Raw genomic sequence first — 15459 nt, forward strand, 5'->3', positions numbered from 1 at the left:
TTGTCAGGGTCTGAATCAATTCCTAGTGTAATTCATTTTGGATAGCTCTCTCCCTACAACTACTCATTCTCATGTTCGCCCTCCTATCAAAAGATCTCGGGGTAGATCGGATGTATGGCTTCATTTTTCTAAGATTGAGAATGAGGATCCTAATGACCAAAGAGCTGCATGCAATTATTGTGGTAAGACTTTATTATGTCATTCTAAAAAACAAGGTACTTCATCTTTGAGATACCATATTGACACATGTAAGGCCTTTATTGAGACTAGGATTGGAAGGGATAACCTCCAATAAAAAACGACCGGACCTAGGAGGGATGGGGTGGATGATACATCTAGTAGTCCTAGTTTTGGATTTGCCAAGTATAATGAGCAGAAAATAAGGTTGGTGGTAGCTAAGATGATAATTGTGGATGAGCTACCATTTAGATTTGTAGAAAAATAGGAATTTAAAGACTTTATGGCTGCAGTTAAGCCTAGATTTTCAATCCCCTCTTGCATTACTATTATGCGAAATTGTATGAAAATGTACTTGTCAGAAAAAGACAAGTTAATGGACATATTCATGGCATCCAATTATAATATTTGCATTATTACTGACATGTGGACATCAGTGCAAAATCTTAACTATATGTATATAACATCCCATTTTATTGATGATGATTGGGTTTTGCATAAAAGAATTATAGGCTTTATGAAAGTTCCTAATCATAAAGGGACAAAAATAGGAAGAGAGATCGAGTCATCTATACTTAGATGGGGCATAAAGAAGATATTTACAATCACAGTAGACAATGCATCCTCTAATACTACTGCCATTGATTATTTGAGGAAGATTACCAAAATTAGAGATTGTTTGGAACTAGACAATGACCTTATGCACATAAGATGTTGTGCATATATTTTGAATCTTATTGTCCATGATGGCTTGAAAGAAATTGATAGATCAATTGTGAAGATTCGAAATGCGGTGAAATATGCGAAGTCTTCCCCTGCCAGACTTGAAAATTTCAAGTCATACGGGAGAGACAAAATATCTTGGGTGGTGTGCTTCTTTCTCTTGATATTCCAACCAGGTGGAACTCAACATATCTGATGTTGAATGCGGCTCTCAATTATTATGCGGCTTTTGAGGTGATGCAAGATGAAAACAATCAGTTTGGTCCACATTTACATGAGATTAGAGAAGGACCACCAACTTTAGATGATTGGAAAATCGTCAAGATTTTTGTACAATTTTTGAAGATTTTTTATGATATCACCTTACGGATTTCAGGCTCAACTTATGCAACTTCACATTTGTTCATTAGAGAAATAGCTTCAATCTATAACCATTTGATCAAAATTTCTATGGATGATGATGATATGTTGAAAATTATGTCGAAGAGGATGCTGTTGAAATATGACAAGTATTGGGGGGATTTTGAGAAAGTAAACAAAATTTTATTTATTGCGGCTATGCTTGATCTGCGCGCCAAGTTGGAAGTTTTGGAGTTTTGGTTTACAAATTTTCTTGGCCATAAACGAGCGTCCGAACTTGTTACTAGGTTAAAGAGGATGATTGATCAGTGGATGTATAAACAAGATTCAAAATCCAATGTAGGTTCAAGTGTTGATGTGTAACCAAACTTGCAGTTTCCCAGTTTACAAGATCAAAAACAACAATCATCTATACTGGTTTTGTATGATTCACATATTATTGATGAGTATTTGTTTATCTTGGACTTCTCTTCCCAAAAGGAACCCAGTATTATGATAATACTATTATCTATACGTCCAACCATGCATGCGAGGTTTTTGGAACTTAACCAACATGAAATTCTAGCAAATAAAATTTAAAGGTGGCATAACTTCATTCATTCATTACAGACAAGACTCATCTTGGGTTTGGCGGCCTGGCTGGCATTACTCTTGTTGTTCATTCAACCCAAATAATTCTTCTGGCAAACTGCAAGTTTGGTTACTTACATGGAGAGATGAGATCTTTGTATGCTACGGCTTAATGGCATGCTTACTAGAGACCAATTGTAACCTCAACACTATGTGGGCAATCCTTAACAATATTATAATATCAATATTAAAAAAAATAAATTAAAAAAAATAAAAATCGATTAATCGGATAATCGAGTAATCGGGCAATTTTTGAAATTTTATGGTTCGGTTAAGCGGGTAATATAGCCGGTTCAGGTAATCTGGTAATAGGGTCGGGTCGGGTCGGAACATTGGTTTCGGGTAATAGAGCCCTATGTACATATATTTTGGGCTTGTGAAGATCCAAACAAAACAATGCAAACATGAGCATTTACAGAGTTCATGATGCAGAACAAAACACTTTTTATTTTCAGAATGCAGAGTCAAAACATGTTATCAAGAAAATCAGAACGAAAGTTCAAAAATATTTTTATTCAAAATTCCCTTGGCATAACACAACTGAAACATCATATTATAACAGAATTCTATGTATAACCATCGCGGTAGGGTTATGCAAATCCCGGCAGCCAACCAAGCAGCAACATAATATGAATCTTCCCTTATTATTCTCGGAGCCCCGAGTGTGCACATAGAAAAGATCACGCAGAAAATTACTTTATTTCCAAAGTGGATGCACCAGAAACAAAAAAGTTGGTACCGACCCAAACAAAAGCCACAATTTTACACCCGTGGTAAGGTTAGAACAGAACAGAAACAAAATATCATGTCATAAGTTTCAGAAATCACATCATATCATATCAGAGTACAGAACATTTTCATAACAGAACAGAATCATATCACAAAAATATAATTTATGCACAAAATTTCATATTCGCTCTCTTTTGCACAGTTCAGAAACAAAATATCAAAATAAGCTCATGTCTAAACCAGTCATGACAAAAAATACTTTCTTCTTATACAAAATTTCTTTTCATAACAAAACGTGCATATTTTCCAAAATCAACCTCAAATAATTTTATTCTATGCAAAGTGTAACATAAGAATCCCACTTACCTGACTCCTTAGTCTTTCAAAAAATTTCTTCAACAATGCCGAACAAATATTAATCAACACCTATAAAAATCACGTAATTCCCGTAAATTTCCAATCAACCACGTATTTCGATATTTAAACCTAAAATGCTAAAAGAATCTATTTTTAATCCTCAAAACCAAAAATTCTCATAATTCCTAAAATACCATCATTTTCTAAAACCATCAATATCCACTTAATCGAATTCGTACCGAATAAGAAATTTATCAAATAAGTATTATGATAATTGCATAACTCAATAAATACTAATATTTAAAATATCTAAAATACAATAGAATACTTTGGCTACTAAAAATTCCAATAAAATAAGTCATGAAAAACTCCTCTCTTAAAAAATAGGTTTACGTTTACTTCCTTTAATTAATAATATTATCAAAATATTATCTATATAAATATAATATTTTTGAGACTGAAAACAAAATCCATTTAAACTAGGCCCTAGACAATAAATCTGAGGCTTACACGAAGGGGTTAAAAAGTAATAGTAATTCTTTCTATTAGGTTAACATATATATATATATATATATATATATATATATATATATATGTAATGATCCCGCGTACATGACCATGAATAATGTCCGATATTTTTTTGTGAAGAGAGAGCCAGTATCTAGAAACGGTAATACTCATGTGTTCATAATTACCTCATCATCAGTATTAATCAGAGTCGTGTTACGGGCGGATTTCGGCCTTTGGAGGAAGTTGGTCCGGCTGACAGGTAGATAGTTGTGCCTCTGCTTTTATAGCAGAGGCTAGCGCTCTACAGATATTGCCCTGAACAAAGATTAAAAAAGAGAGAGAGAGAGAGCGAGAAAGAAAGATCATTGGAGAGAGCTGCGATCGATGGAGATGTCGAGACGTTGGTATCCATCTTTCCCCATCGGGTTCAGGTTCGATCCCAAAGACGAAGTGCTGGTGTCCGTTTATCTATGGCGGAAAATACAGGGGCTGGATCTACCGAATGTTCCCATCGTTGAAGCCGACGTCTACGCTCATGAACCATGGTTTCTTCACCGTAAGTTCTTCTTCCAGTACCTTTCGTTTCTTCTCATGATAATCTTTTTTGCGATCATTTTTAATTCTAATCTTCTACGTACGTACAGTACTGATGATTCTCTCGTTGGTTTGAAACTTGGTGCATGTAGATGGAAATGATCCCGCGTACATGACCGTGAATAATGACCGATATTTTTTTGTGAAGAGAGAGCCAGTATCTAGAAACGGTAATGGGAAGAGAATCAAAAGGGATATAGAAGGGGCCGGATTCTGATGGAGGTTGGTGGAAGGCTAACACCGGAGCCAGAAAAATTAAAGACTCAGAGGGCCACCTCGTGGGTTACATGATGCCGCTCACCTTCTTTAAATACAAAAACAAAGAACGAATCCGGAAAGAAGCAACCAAAACCGACTGGATTATGCACGAATACAGTCTAGCTTCCGATGCTCAAGTAAGCTGCATGCATGTGTTCATAATTACCTCATCATGAGTAGTATTAATCAGAGACGTGTTAAGTACGCATGCACTGCTTTTATTCCCATTATATGTATATTATATATAGATCCATCAATTAATTTAATTGTTAGTTTCTAATTAATCATTGACGTTATTTTATGCAACTACGTACAGTTTCAAAGCTGGACTTTATGTCGAATAAGGTACCGTGGTCATGATCATGTGCAGCACGGTCCGAGGAGGACTGACCCATCAATATCGGATCAACTACAAGCACAACTCGATGCCATTCTTAATATGCCCGAAGATGACAATCAAGCGTTCTGGGAGAATCTTTTAGACTTTTCATTTGTACTTTGAGACAAGTCCATGCATTCTTGGCCTGCATATGCGTGGAATAGTACTCATCCAGCTTTTGAAAATATCTATTTATGAATTTATTTATTAACAAACTAAATATACTGATCATACTCTTTTAATTTTATTTTTAATAATTATTATGAGTCTAAAAAAAAAGTGGTGTTTACATGATACCAAATTATAAATAGAAAGTTTTTGAGAAACAATGCCGGCCGTGGGTGTACTACATGTATTTCAATGAATCTAAAGTCCCATTTGAAATTAAACATCAGGGCACCATGGCCCTTAAGTTTATCTGTACCCGAGCCCAATAATTATGTAAGCTAAAGCCCTCAGCCCAACCTCTAAAATGTTATTGGGTTTCTCGGCCCATTGTTGCACGATTTTATTGGGATAATAATCTCGTCAAAAAGAAAAAGATAGGCATATATATGTGTCAATGTTTGTGTGCGCATGTGTGAACGCCTAGATATAACGTGCATGTGTGTATATATAACCAATTCCGTTATATACACACGAATTGGCAGCTTGTTTTATTAAGACAAGTCAATATATATCATTAAGTATTAATTAAGCTATATCATCCAAAGGGAAATGGTCGTAGATAAAGTAGTATTAACTATTGTCCATTTGGTCCATGGCTTGATGTTTAAGAGTCAAATCATTTGTGCTTGAGCTTTGACCCTGCGAAACAACAAAAATGTACAGTACGTACTAAGATGTCATAATGGACTCATGGGTTGGAAAAGTCAATATGATCTGGTCATGCACCAGAAAATCCTCCAGCAGCTTATAGCATACAAGCAAGTCCACCCAGATATAGTTTTTTGGGTAATAAACTCTAATACAAGTGTAACATTAAATTTGAGCTGAAACAGGAGAGAATTAATAGTTATGTACATGGGCAAGGATCCTCTCCATTATGGGATCAAGGTTATCTTATATCTTAAGTTTTTTGTTCGAGCCTGATGTTAGAAAAGTGACTTGAAGAAGAAGAAGAAGAATGAGAGTAAACCAAGGGCCAACAAATAAGGGAATGTTCTGTAATTCTCATTAACCTCTTAAGAAATGAATACAACCTTTATATGCTATATACACAGCTCAAATGAATAGAAAAGACCACAAAAAAAAAAAAAAAAAAAAAAAAAGATACTGAATTATGACGTGCACAAGCACGTATACATATTTACAAAATGAAAGAATGCACTAGCACGTCCACCCTAGTGCTACGAGTAGATTGCAGACCACTTATTGTCTCAGTGTACTGTATGGTCTTGTAATTCCTTGTGTAGTGGTTGCATCTTCATCTGTTATACCAACAGCAGAGTTGGGTCTCCTCTCTATGGGCCTTAATGTATTTGTCTTTTATGACTCCTCCTCAAAATGGCATAGATGTCTAAGATGCCCATCTTGGACAACAAAAACTGAAAACTTGCAATCCTTAAAGCCTTAGTGAAAATGTCTGCAAGTTGGAATTTTGACACAACATGTATAGGGGTAATAACCTTGGCCAGCACTTTCTCTCTAACAAAATGGCAATCTCATTCAATATGTTTGGTCATTTCATGGAAAACTTGGTTCCTAGTAATGTGTAGAGCAAATTGGTTATCACAGAGAAGAAAGCAAGCTTAGAGTGCTCTATGTTAAAGTCATTTAGTAAGGAGATTAACCAAACTAATTCCCAACTGGTGTGAGCTAAGGCTCGATACTCTACCTCTGTAGAGGAACATGAAATGGTTGCTTGTTTCTTGGATTTCCAACTGACCAGGGAATCACCAATGAACTAACTGAGTATACTTACTACATAGGTGATGTCAGGCTGAGTTATGGTGAGGTAGATCAGTCTGCCTATAAGTCTTCTGTAGCTTGTAAGATCATTTAATAAATCTGGGGAGGAATATGAGAGTTTGTGATTGATCTCATTGGGTGTGCTTGCTGGTTTGCACCTAAGAAACCCTACATCTTCTAGAATTTCAAGGGTATACTTTCTTTGGCACAAATAGATGCCAATAGCTGACCTTGCAATCTCTAAACCCAAGAAAAACTTGAGAATGCTAAGGTCTTTGATTTTGAACTAAGAGTGTAAATAGGCTTTCACATTGTTAATTGTCTTGATGTTAGAACCACCTATGACTATGTCATCAACATAGACAAGTAAGGCTATGAAACCATTCTCGTCATTTCTAGTAAAGAGGGAATAATCTGATTTTCATTGCTGAAAACCAATGGAAACAAGAGAATTAGAAAACTTTGAGTGTCATTTCAAGAGGCCTGCTTTAGCCCATAGAGTGATTTATGAAGTTTGCAAACCAATTTTTTTCCTTGGTAGTGGACTCCCCCTTACTGTGATAACCTAGAGGTAACTCCATATAAATTTCTTCATCTAACTCCCCATGAAGGAAAGCATTGTGCACATCTAGTTGATAGAGGTGCCAATTGAATATAGCAACCAATGCAAGGAAAACTCTGACAGTTGTGAGTTTGGCTACTGGACTGAAAGTCTCTTGGTAGTCGAATCCCTTTCTTTGAGTATAGCATTTTGCCACTAACCTGGCCTTAGGCCTTTCTACTATCCCATCAGATTTGAGCTTGATCTTATAGACATACTTACACCCCACTGCTCTTTTTCCTTGAGGTAAAACAGTGGCTATCATTGTCCTATTATCTTCTAAAGCCTTCAATTCAACATTCATGACATCTTGCCAATACTTAGACTTAACAGCTTCTTGGAAATTTTGAGGTTCACGAAGTAGTGAGAGTGAGAGGGCAAAATATTTTTGATGGGTGGACAGATTCTCATAGGACATGTATTGGTAGAGGGGGTGAGCAGTGTGGTAGGAGGTGAATGTGAGGTTAGACTGGCATGAGCAGTCTGGCAGTGGTAGTCATGGAGGTAAATAGATGGTTGTCGAGCTCTATCAGATCTCCGAAGAGTGACAGGGGTGTGTTAAGGATTGGAGAATGAGGTGATTCTATACAAGTGTGTGAAGGTGGGGCACTGTTTTTAGTGGGGGAATAGGAAGGCAGGTTGTTGTGATCAATGTTTTGTGAGTTGGTTTGAGTGGTAGGAAAATTTTCTTTAGTGTCAAGTGGAGTAGAGGGAGTTAAAGATTGGTACGTGGGAAGGGAAAAGATGGATGCTGATATTTCCATGGGAAGAACCAGATTGTGAGAATCAGAAGAGGACATGACATCAAAATTTGGTTTATGAAAAGGAAAAAAGTGATTCATAGAAGATGACATCTCGTGAGACAAAGCAAGAATGATCTTCAAGATCATAAACTTTATTCCCTTTCACACCAGGAGAGTAACCTATGAAATAAATTTTCGAACTCGAGGACTTAGCTTACTTTTATTACTTTTGAGGGTGGAAGCAAAACATAAGCATCCAAAAACCTTTAAGTGAGAATAGGAAGGGATGGATGAGAAGAGAACCTCATATGGAGACTTATTGTTGAGGACAAGAGCTGGAATTCTATTGAATCTCTCCAAAATTTTAGTGGAAGGGAGGCTTGGAAAAGGAGGGCTCTAGCAGTAGATAAGATATGTTGGTGTTTTCTCTCCACCACCTCATTCTGTTGAGGGGTGTAGATGCCAGATTTTTTATGTAAGATACCATGAGAATTATAAAAGTCTATCATTTGGAACTCAAGGCCATTATTAGATCTTATTTTTTTAACTTTAGCATCAAACTATTTTTTATCATATGAACAAAGTTTTGTAGGATGGTTCTTGCTTCAGACTTGAATTTTATTAAGTAAACCCAAGTGACTCGACTTTTGTCATCCACAATAGTTAGAACATAGTGATGACCTTGGATGGAAGGATTAGAGTATAGTCTCCAAATTTCACTGTGAATTAACTCAAAAGAAGGGAAGGAGAAATGGAACTCAAATGAAATGGTTTCCTCTTTTGTTTAGCCAAGTGGAAAACTGTTCATTGCATTTCACTATTACATTTTACATTAGGAACATGAGATTGAATAATATTCAACCTCTGATGAGATACATAGCCTAATCTAAAATGTCATAGATTAAAACTTTTTGGTTCACTTTAGCTTGAGTCTTGACTGTTGGCAGAGTGTGTGGAATGACAATAAGGGGTTTTGGTTGATAAAGGACCTTTGACAACATGGTAGGAGAGGGACTGAGGTCTGAGGAAATAGAGGCCATTGGAAACTTCAGCAAGACCAATCGTCATCCATGAAGACAAGTCTTGTATGAAGCAAACATTTTCAAGAAATATAAGGCAAAGATAAGAGTCTTGATTGAGCTTGTTGGCAAATAAGGTGGGTACACACAAGACATTTGTGAAAGTAAGTTTATCTGAAATCCTAACAATGCCTATTTGTGTCACCTCAACATGTGTTTTGTTTGGGATGTGTACCTGGGTTTGTTTTTTAAAGGTAATGGTGGTGAGAAGTGAGATGGAGTAGACCATATGGTATGTGGCTCCAGTGTCAAGGATCCATTGGGAAGCATGTGACATATCAGATTTGTGGTTAAAGAATGAATGTGCATTTTGATTATGGTTTGTTGAAAAAATAGAAGATGCTGGCAGGCTAAAATCAGTAGGAGTTTGAGGAGTTACGCCTACCATATTGGATGAGTGATGGCCGGGAAATTTGGCATTTGTGGCTGTTGAAAGTTGAGTGCTAGGTTGGTTGATTGGCAGGTCGTTTCCCTCTTTTGGATTGAGCTAAGAAGATTGAGCATTAACAAGAGCTACTATTTACTAAATTTGAGCTTCAGTCAGGGGTAGTTATGAAGGATTTGAGAAGCTCTTTTCCTGATTTTGAGCAATGACTTGGTTGGCTGAATGGGCATTTGATTGTACACCAGTTGAGTACCCAGGCTTAGACTTAGTGAACTTAAAGTTGGGTGGGAATCCAACCAAACGGTAGCATTTTTCCTTTGTGTGTCCCAGTTTTTCATAGTGATAGCCTGTAATATCTGTTTTCTCCTTCTTTTTTGCTTGATTGTGAAAAGCAACCAAAATAGATGACTCAGTGGCAGGCATAACAAGGGTTCTAGCTTGCCTTTGTCATTCTTCCTGCAGAACAAGAAAGAAAATCCTGTCCAGTGAAGGCATGGGACTCATGAGAATGATTTGCCCTCTTATGCTGTCATAGGTGTCATTTAGTCCCATTAAGAATTTGAACACTGAGTCTGTTTGTTGAGCTTCTCCTATGGACTTTAAAGCCTTGCAGGTGCATAGACCACAAGAGCAATGAGGCAATGGTCTATAATTGTGAAGCTCCTCCCACACTACATTAAGTTGGGTGAAGTAATCACTCACGGATTTTGTCTCTTGAATGATGGATCCAAGTTGTTGTTGCAGCTGGTAGATGCGTATATTATCAGGTTGTGCAAAACGAGCTTTGAGTTTCTCCCAAACTTCTTTAGCTAAGCAGATATACAGAACACTGGAGGCAATTTCTTTTGAGATTGAGCTAAGGATCCAGGAGAGTATCAAATTGTTGCAGCGGAGCCAAGGGACATAAAGGGTACTAGAAAGCTCAGGTTTTTCAATGGTTCCATTTAGGAATCCAAGCTTGTTCTTGATTGAGATGGGTAGGGGGAATGAACGGTGACAAGAGAGGTACTTAGGGGCTTGTGAGATGAGGTGTGACTACCACAGTGTTGGCATTGTCATTGTGATGCAGATAGAAATGACTATTGTGGTCCTCGGATGGAGAAGTGTTCTAGGAAGAGTGATGCTATGGATTTCCCTCAGCCATGGGAACAAAGAGTTAAAGATAAAATAATGAGAAAGTGAAGGAAGGAAAAGAAGAGGTGACAGATAGAGGGATAATTGAGAATAGAAAGAGAGGAGCAGGGTTTACCAGACCTGCTCTGATACCATGTTAGAAAAGTGACTTGAAGAAGAAGAAGAAGAAGAAGAAGAATGAGAGGAAATCAAGGGCCAACAAAGAAAGGAATGTTCTATAATTCTCATTAACCTCTTAAGAAATGAATACAATTTTTATATGCTATATACACAACTCAAATGAATAGAAAAGACCAAAAAAAAAAAAAATGCAACTGAATTTTGACATGTGCACAAGCACGTATACATATTTACAAAATGAAAGAATACACTAGCATGTCCACCCTAGTGCTAAGAGTAGACTGTTAACCACTCATTGTCTCAATGTACTGTCTGGTCTTGTAATTCCTTGTATAGTGGTTGCATCTTCATCTGTTATACCAGCAGTAGAGTTGGGTCTCCCCTCTATGGGCCTTAATGTATTGGGCTTTTGTGATCTGAGAGCCTCAAGTGAAAAGGGATAGACAGATAGATAGATAGATATATAGATAACAATACTAGCAGTGAGTGACGTGCAATGCACGTTTTCTTATTGACTAATATCCATAAAATGTAAAAATAATATGTCTTTTTAAATAAAATTAATTAGTCAATAATTTAATGTACAAGAGTAGAAAAATAAATTTTAAAAAGCATCATAATGATAACAAAATGTTACAGCAATATGAGTAATATGAAAATTAAAAGATTTTAGATATTCTAACAATAGTTTTCTTAACAAAATATATAAATTGTAGAATTTAACCACACTACTCAATGACTCAGGAAGCACTAAAAAAATCATTTTATCTAAATGATTTTAGTTAATTAAGAATATTATGAGATTTAAATTATATTAAAAACTCTAATTATTTATATGATTTTATTCTCTTAAAAATATTTAACAAAACTCTATTTTTTATTTAATGATAAAAGACTAATATTTTATAAATTAAAGTTGAATTTATATTTTAATTATCTATTTTAAATTTGTTTACTTTTAATGTTTTAACATTTACTGTTGGATCAATTTTGGAGATTCAAGATGAATAGTTGAGATTTAAAGTCTCAAATCTTAATTTTTTCAATCATTGTTTATTACTGTTGGCTTTTAACGTAAATAGTGATTCGTGAACAGTAATCACTATTCAATATTTTTGACTTTTAATGTGAACAGTAACAACTGTTCAATACTTTTGACTTTTAACGTAAACAGTAATAACTATTCATTACATGACTTTAACGTAAACAGTAATCACTGTTTATTATTGTTCACGTTATACATGCTTTTAAGATATAGGAAGAAATATTGTAAAATTTTATGTCTATATATTTCTCTTCCACATAAGGTCCTCGAGTTCAAACAAGAATTTAAGCTCTTGTAATTAGCTTGAAGCTGTCCAAATATTAAAACTTTAGATCAAGATCTTCTACAATTCTCAATTCAAATTCTACTGTAAAATTCAGAGAGATGGATCTATATAATAACAACAAAGATTAACGTAGGTTCCATACCATATGCATGTGGTCTCACCCCGGGAATTAGGATTTATAATTATCCAAGTTTATCGTAGTGGGTCTTCGATATTCTTGCACTGATTAGAGGGTGTTTTTAGATTTTTTTTTTTTTTTTTTTTGGGTGATTTTTTGGGGGGTTACGTTGTTGACACGGAGTTCTTCCCGCGCCATTTACGGGGGTTTAATTATATATATGGCTGCCAGTGCTAGATTAAATGCATCTGATGTGCATGGCGGCCTACTATAGATGTACATTATCTAACTTTCGAGACAACCAGCCGATTCAGGCGTTGATAGGGCATGGGCTCAATAGAGATTGAGTATTCAAGCGAGTCACTTTTAATTATAATATAATAAAATATTAATTATTATATTAATTTTTTAAAATTTTTTTAATAAAACGAGACATTATTTAAAATATTTAAATAGAAGTTTTTTAGTTTATATTTAATACAACAATTTTATAAAATGAGCCATCGTTGTAAATTTTTTTTCTCACAATATTTTCGAAAAATATTTTAAAAAAATAAATGATTCATTCCATTAAATATTAATTTTAGTTTCATGGACTTGTAAATCTTGAAAAATATATAAATTATTTAAATTTTTCTTTAATGATATGTTTCTTATATTTTTTTCCACAAGTATTAAATAGAGTGGTTTGGATTGGAAACTCATTTCAACTTATCTCATCTCATCATTATAACTTTCTCAAATTCTCATATAAAATATAATAAACAATTCAATTTGTTTAAATTTCAAAACAATAATAATATTAAAAAATAATATTTTATTCTATTATTTACAAATCAACTCAATTTATCTCTCAATATAAACTACTCAATTTAGTTGCAGGTGGGGCCTTAGGCAATGGTGACCTTACCCTTGAGCCGGCCTGGATGGGGGTGACTACCGTGCCAGTTTAAAACTCCTCATGCAACCCGTTCAAAACTCAAATTCCATTACGAGCATCATCACCATCGTGTAAATTCATTATGGGAAAATACTAAGCTATATCCCATCAACTTAAACATTTCAGGGTATATATCGGCCTACATCTTGAAAGAATATCCGTGCCTCGATCCATGTTCGATACCTCCCACATGATTATAAGCAATAGGAAAGTACTGGGACATAGCTACAAAACAGCATGCACCCACGACAAGCGCGCAATAGACAGACCAAATTAACCATTGAGGTTGCTGTCTCGGACTTAATTCGATGAAGAACGTAACGATAACTAGTTTTTCTACTAACGAGTCAAAAATTCCAACAACAACATCCGTGTCACACACGCCTTCCAGGAATTATGAAATTGAAATTGAAAATTAAGCAAGCTGCTAGCTCCAGAAATCTCCCACCTTAGATATGTTGCACTATAAATATCGGATGCATGCTTGGCTTTGCTTTTCATCACACACCATCTCTTCTGGTTTCCACCTTCTTCCTTTACAAGATCTAATTCCCAAGATGGTTTCACTTGGCATCACAAAAAACCTTCTAACCCAGATTATTCTAGTCGGAATACTCTTAGCAGGAGTTGTGCCCGGCAATGTGAAGGGTCAAAACTGTGGTTGTGCACCGAATCTATGCTGCAGCCAGTTCGGCTATTGTGGCACTGGCAATGAATACTGCGGCCCCGGGTGCAAAGAAGGCCCTTGTACTTCATCGCCTACGACCCCTAGTACTAATGGTGCTTCAGTGGCCGATATTGTGACAGAAGCTTTCTTCAATGGGATACTTAATCAGGCCAGTGGAAATTGCCCAGGAAAGAGCTTCTACACAAGAGCTGCATTTCTTGATGCTGTTAATTCGTTTAATCAATTCGGCAAGACTGGTTCTGCTGATGATTCCAAGCGTGAGATTGCAGCTTTCTTCGCCAATGTCGCGCATGAGACAGGATGTAAGATCTTATAATTCCAGTACTCTAACCTATACATATACAACCTGATGCACCAAAAAATTCAAGTTAAATTACCTTATAAATATTGATCAAGCAAGTTTATGTATTTGTGGGCAGCTTTGTGCTACATAGAAGAGATAGACGGTGCCTCGAAGGACTACTGTGATGAAAGCAACACACAATATCCATGCAATCCAAACAAAAAATACTTTGGCCGTGGACCACTTCAATTAACTTGGAATTACAACTACGGAGCAGCCGGAAATAGCATCAAATTCGACGGATTAAACTCTCCTGAAACTGTGGCCACAGATCCCACTATTTCATTCAAGACGGCCTTGTGGTTTTGGATGACCAATGTTCACCAAGTTATAGGCCAAGGGTTTGGTGCAACAATTCGAGCCATCAATGGTGCAATTGAATGCAACGGTGGAAACTCCGGTGCAGTCCAATCTCGTATCAAGTACTACACTCAATTTTGCAGCCAACTCGGCGTTGCTCCTGGTGATAATCAAAGTTGTTAGGTGTATCGATCATGAGCTTATTAAAACAATAAATAAAGATAATATTAATGCCAACATATTAGTAAAAGTTGGCAGAGTTCGATCGGGATTAATCAAGTCGCATCCTAGTCTTAAAAATTAATTAAGGGTGAAAGAGATTAATTAATATGATCTCTTGTTGTATGGCCTGTTTATTGGGCATTCAATGGCTTGATAAATAAAAGAAATAGATCAGTATTATTAATTATACTATGCTTTCAGTCTGGACTTCTCATTTCTCGATCGCCATGATAGAATTGAATTATCTCCTTTTTAGCTCTATGCGTGGAATAGCTCTAAAGCCCTCAGCCAAACCTCTAAATTTTGGGTTTAGCTAGTTGGCACGTTATTAGGTTTCTCGGCCCATTGTTGCACGATTTTATTAGGATAATAATCTCGTCAAAAAGAAAAAGATAGACATGTATATGTGTTAGTGTTTATGAGTGCATGTGTGTATATATAACGAATTCCGTAATATATATATATATATATATATATATATATATATATGAGTTTTGCTACACAACCTCCACTATATTCTATACTTTATATTTTTTAAAATTTTTAAATTTTTAAATATTTTTTCTAAAATTTTTTTTGAGTTTATTTTTTTAAATTATTTCAAATTTTTTATTCATTATTTATATATATATATATATATATATATATACACAGACGAATTGGCGCACCCTAACTGACATGGCAGCTTGTTTTATTAAAAAAAAAAAACGAATAAAAGAAAACACGAAAACTCGCTTTTCCTACGGATTTCGTGCTTGTCGATTTCAGCGAAGCTCTTACGAGGCCTCCATCCAATATTGCTTGCGGCTTTATCGAGACCCCCGGCC

At 35.6% G+C, this 15459-nt stretch overlaps 1 protein-coding gene across 1 annotated transcript; it reads left to right on the forward strand.

Moving 5' to 3' along the window:
- Nucleotides 1–13564: 13564 nt before the first annotated feature.
- Nucleotides 13565–14819, forward strand: LOC121266842 (endochitinase EP3-like). The gene is made up of 2 exons (XM_041170682.1): nt 13565–14069; nt 14187–14819. The coding sequence occupies exons 1-2, from the start codon at nt 13637–13639 to the stop codon at nt 14591–14593; spliced, it is 840 nt and encodes a 279-aa protein (XP_041026616.1). The 5' UTR covers nt 13565–13636; the 3' UTR covers nt 14594–14819.
- The last annotated feature ends 640 nt before the right edge of the window (nt 14820–15459 follow it).

This window comes from Juglans microcarpa x Juglans regia, chromosome 1D, assembly GCF_004785595.1.
Source record: "Juglans microcarpa x Juglans regia isolate MS1-56 chromosome 1D, Jm3101_v1.0, whole genome shotgun sequence".
In the NCBI taxonomy this organism is placed as follows: Eukaryota; Viridiplantae; Streptophyta; class Magnoliopsida; order Fagales; family Juglandaceae; genus Juglans; species Juglans microcarpa x Juglans regia.

Bases quoted from the DNA above. Each gene is read 5' to 3' on its own strand.
- LOC121266842 (XM_041170682.1), top strand. From the start codon at position 13,637: ATGGTTTCACTTGGCATCACAAAAAACCTTCTAACCCAGATTATTCTA. The intron at 14,070-14,186 runs GTAAGATCTTAT...ATTTGTGGGCAG, and splicing joins TGTCGCGCATGAGACAGGAT to CTTTGTGCTACATAGAAGAG.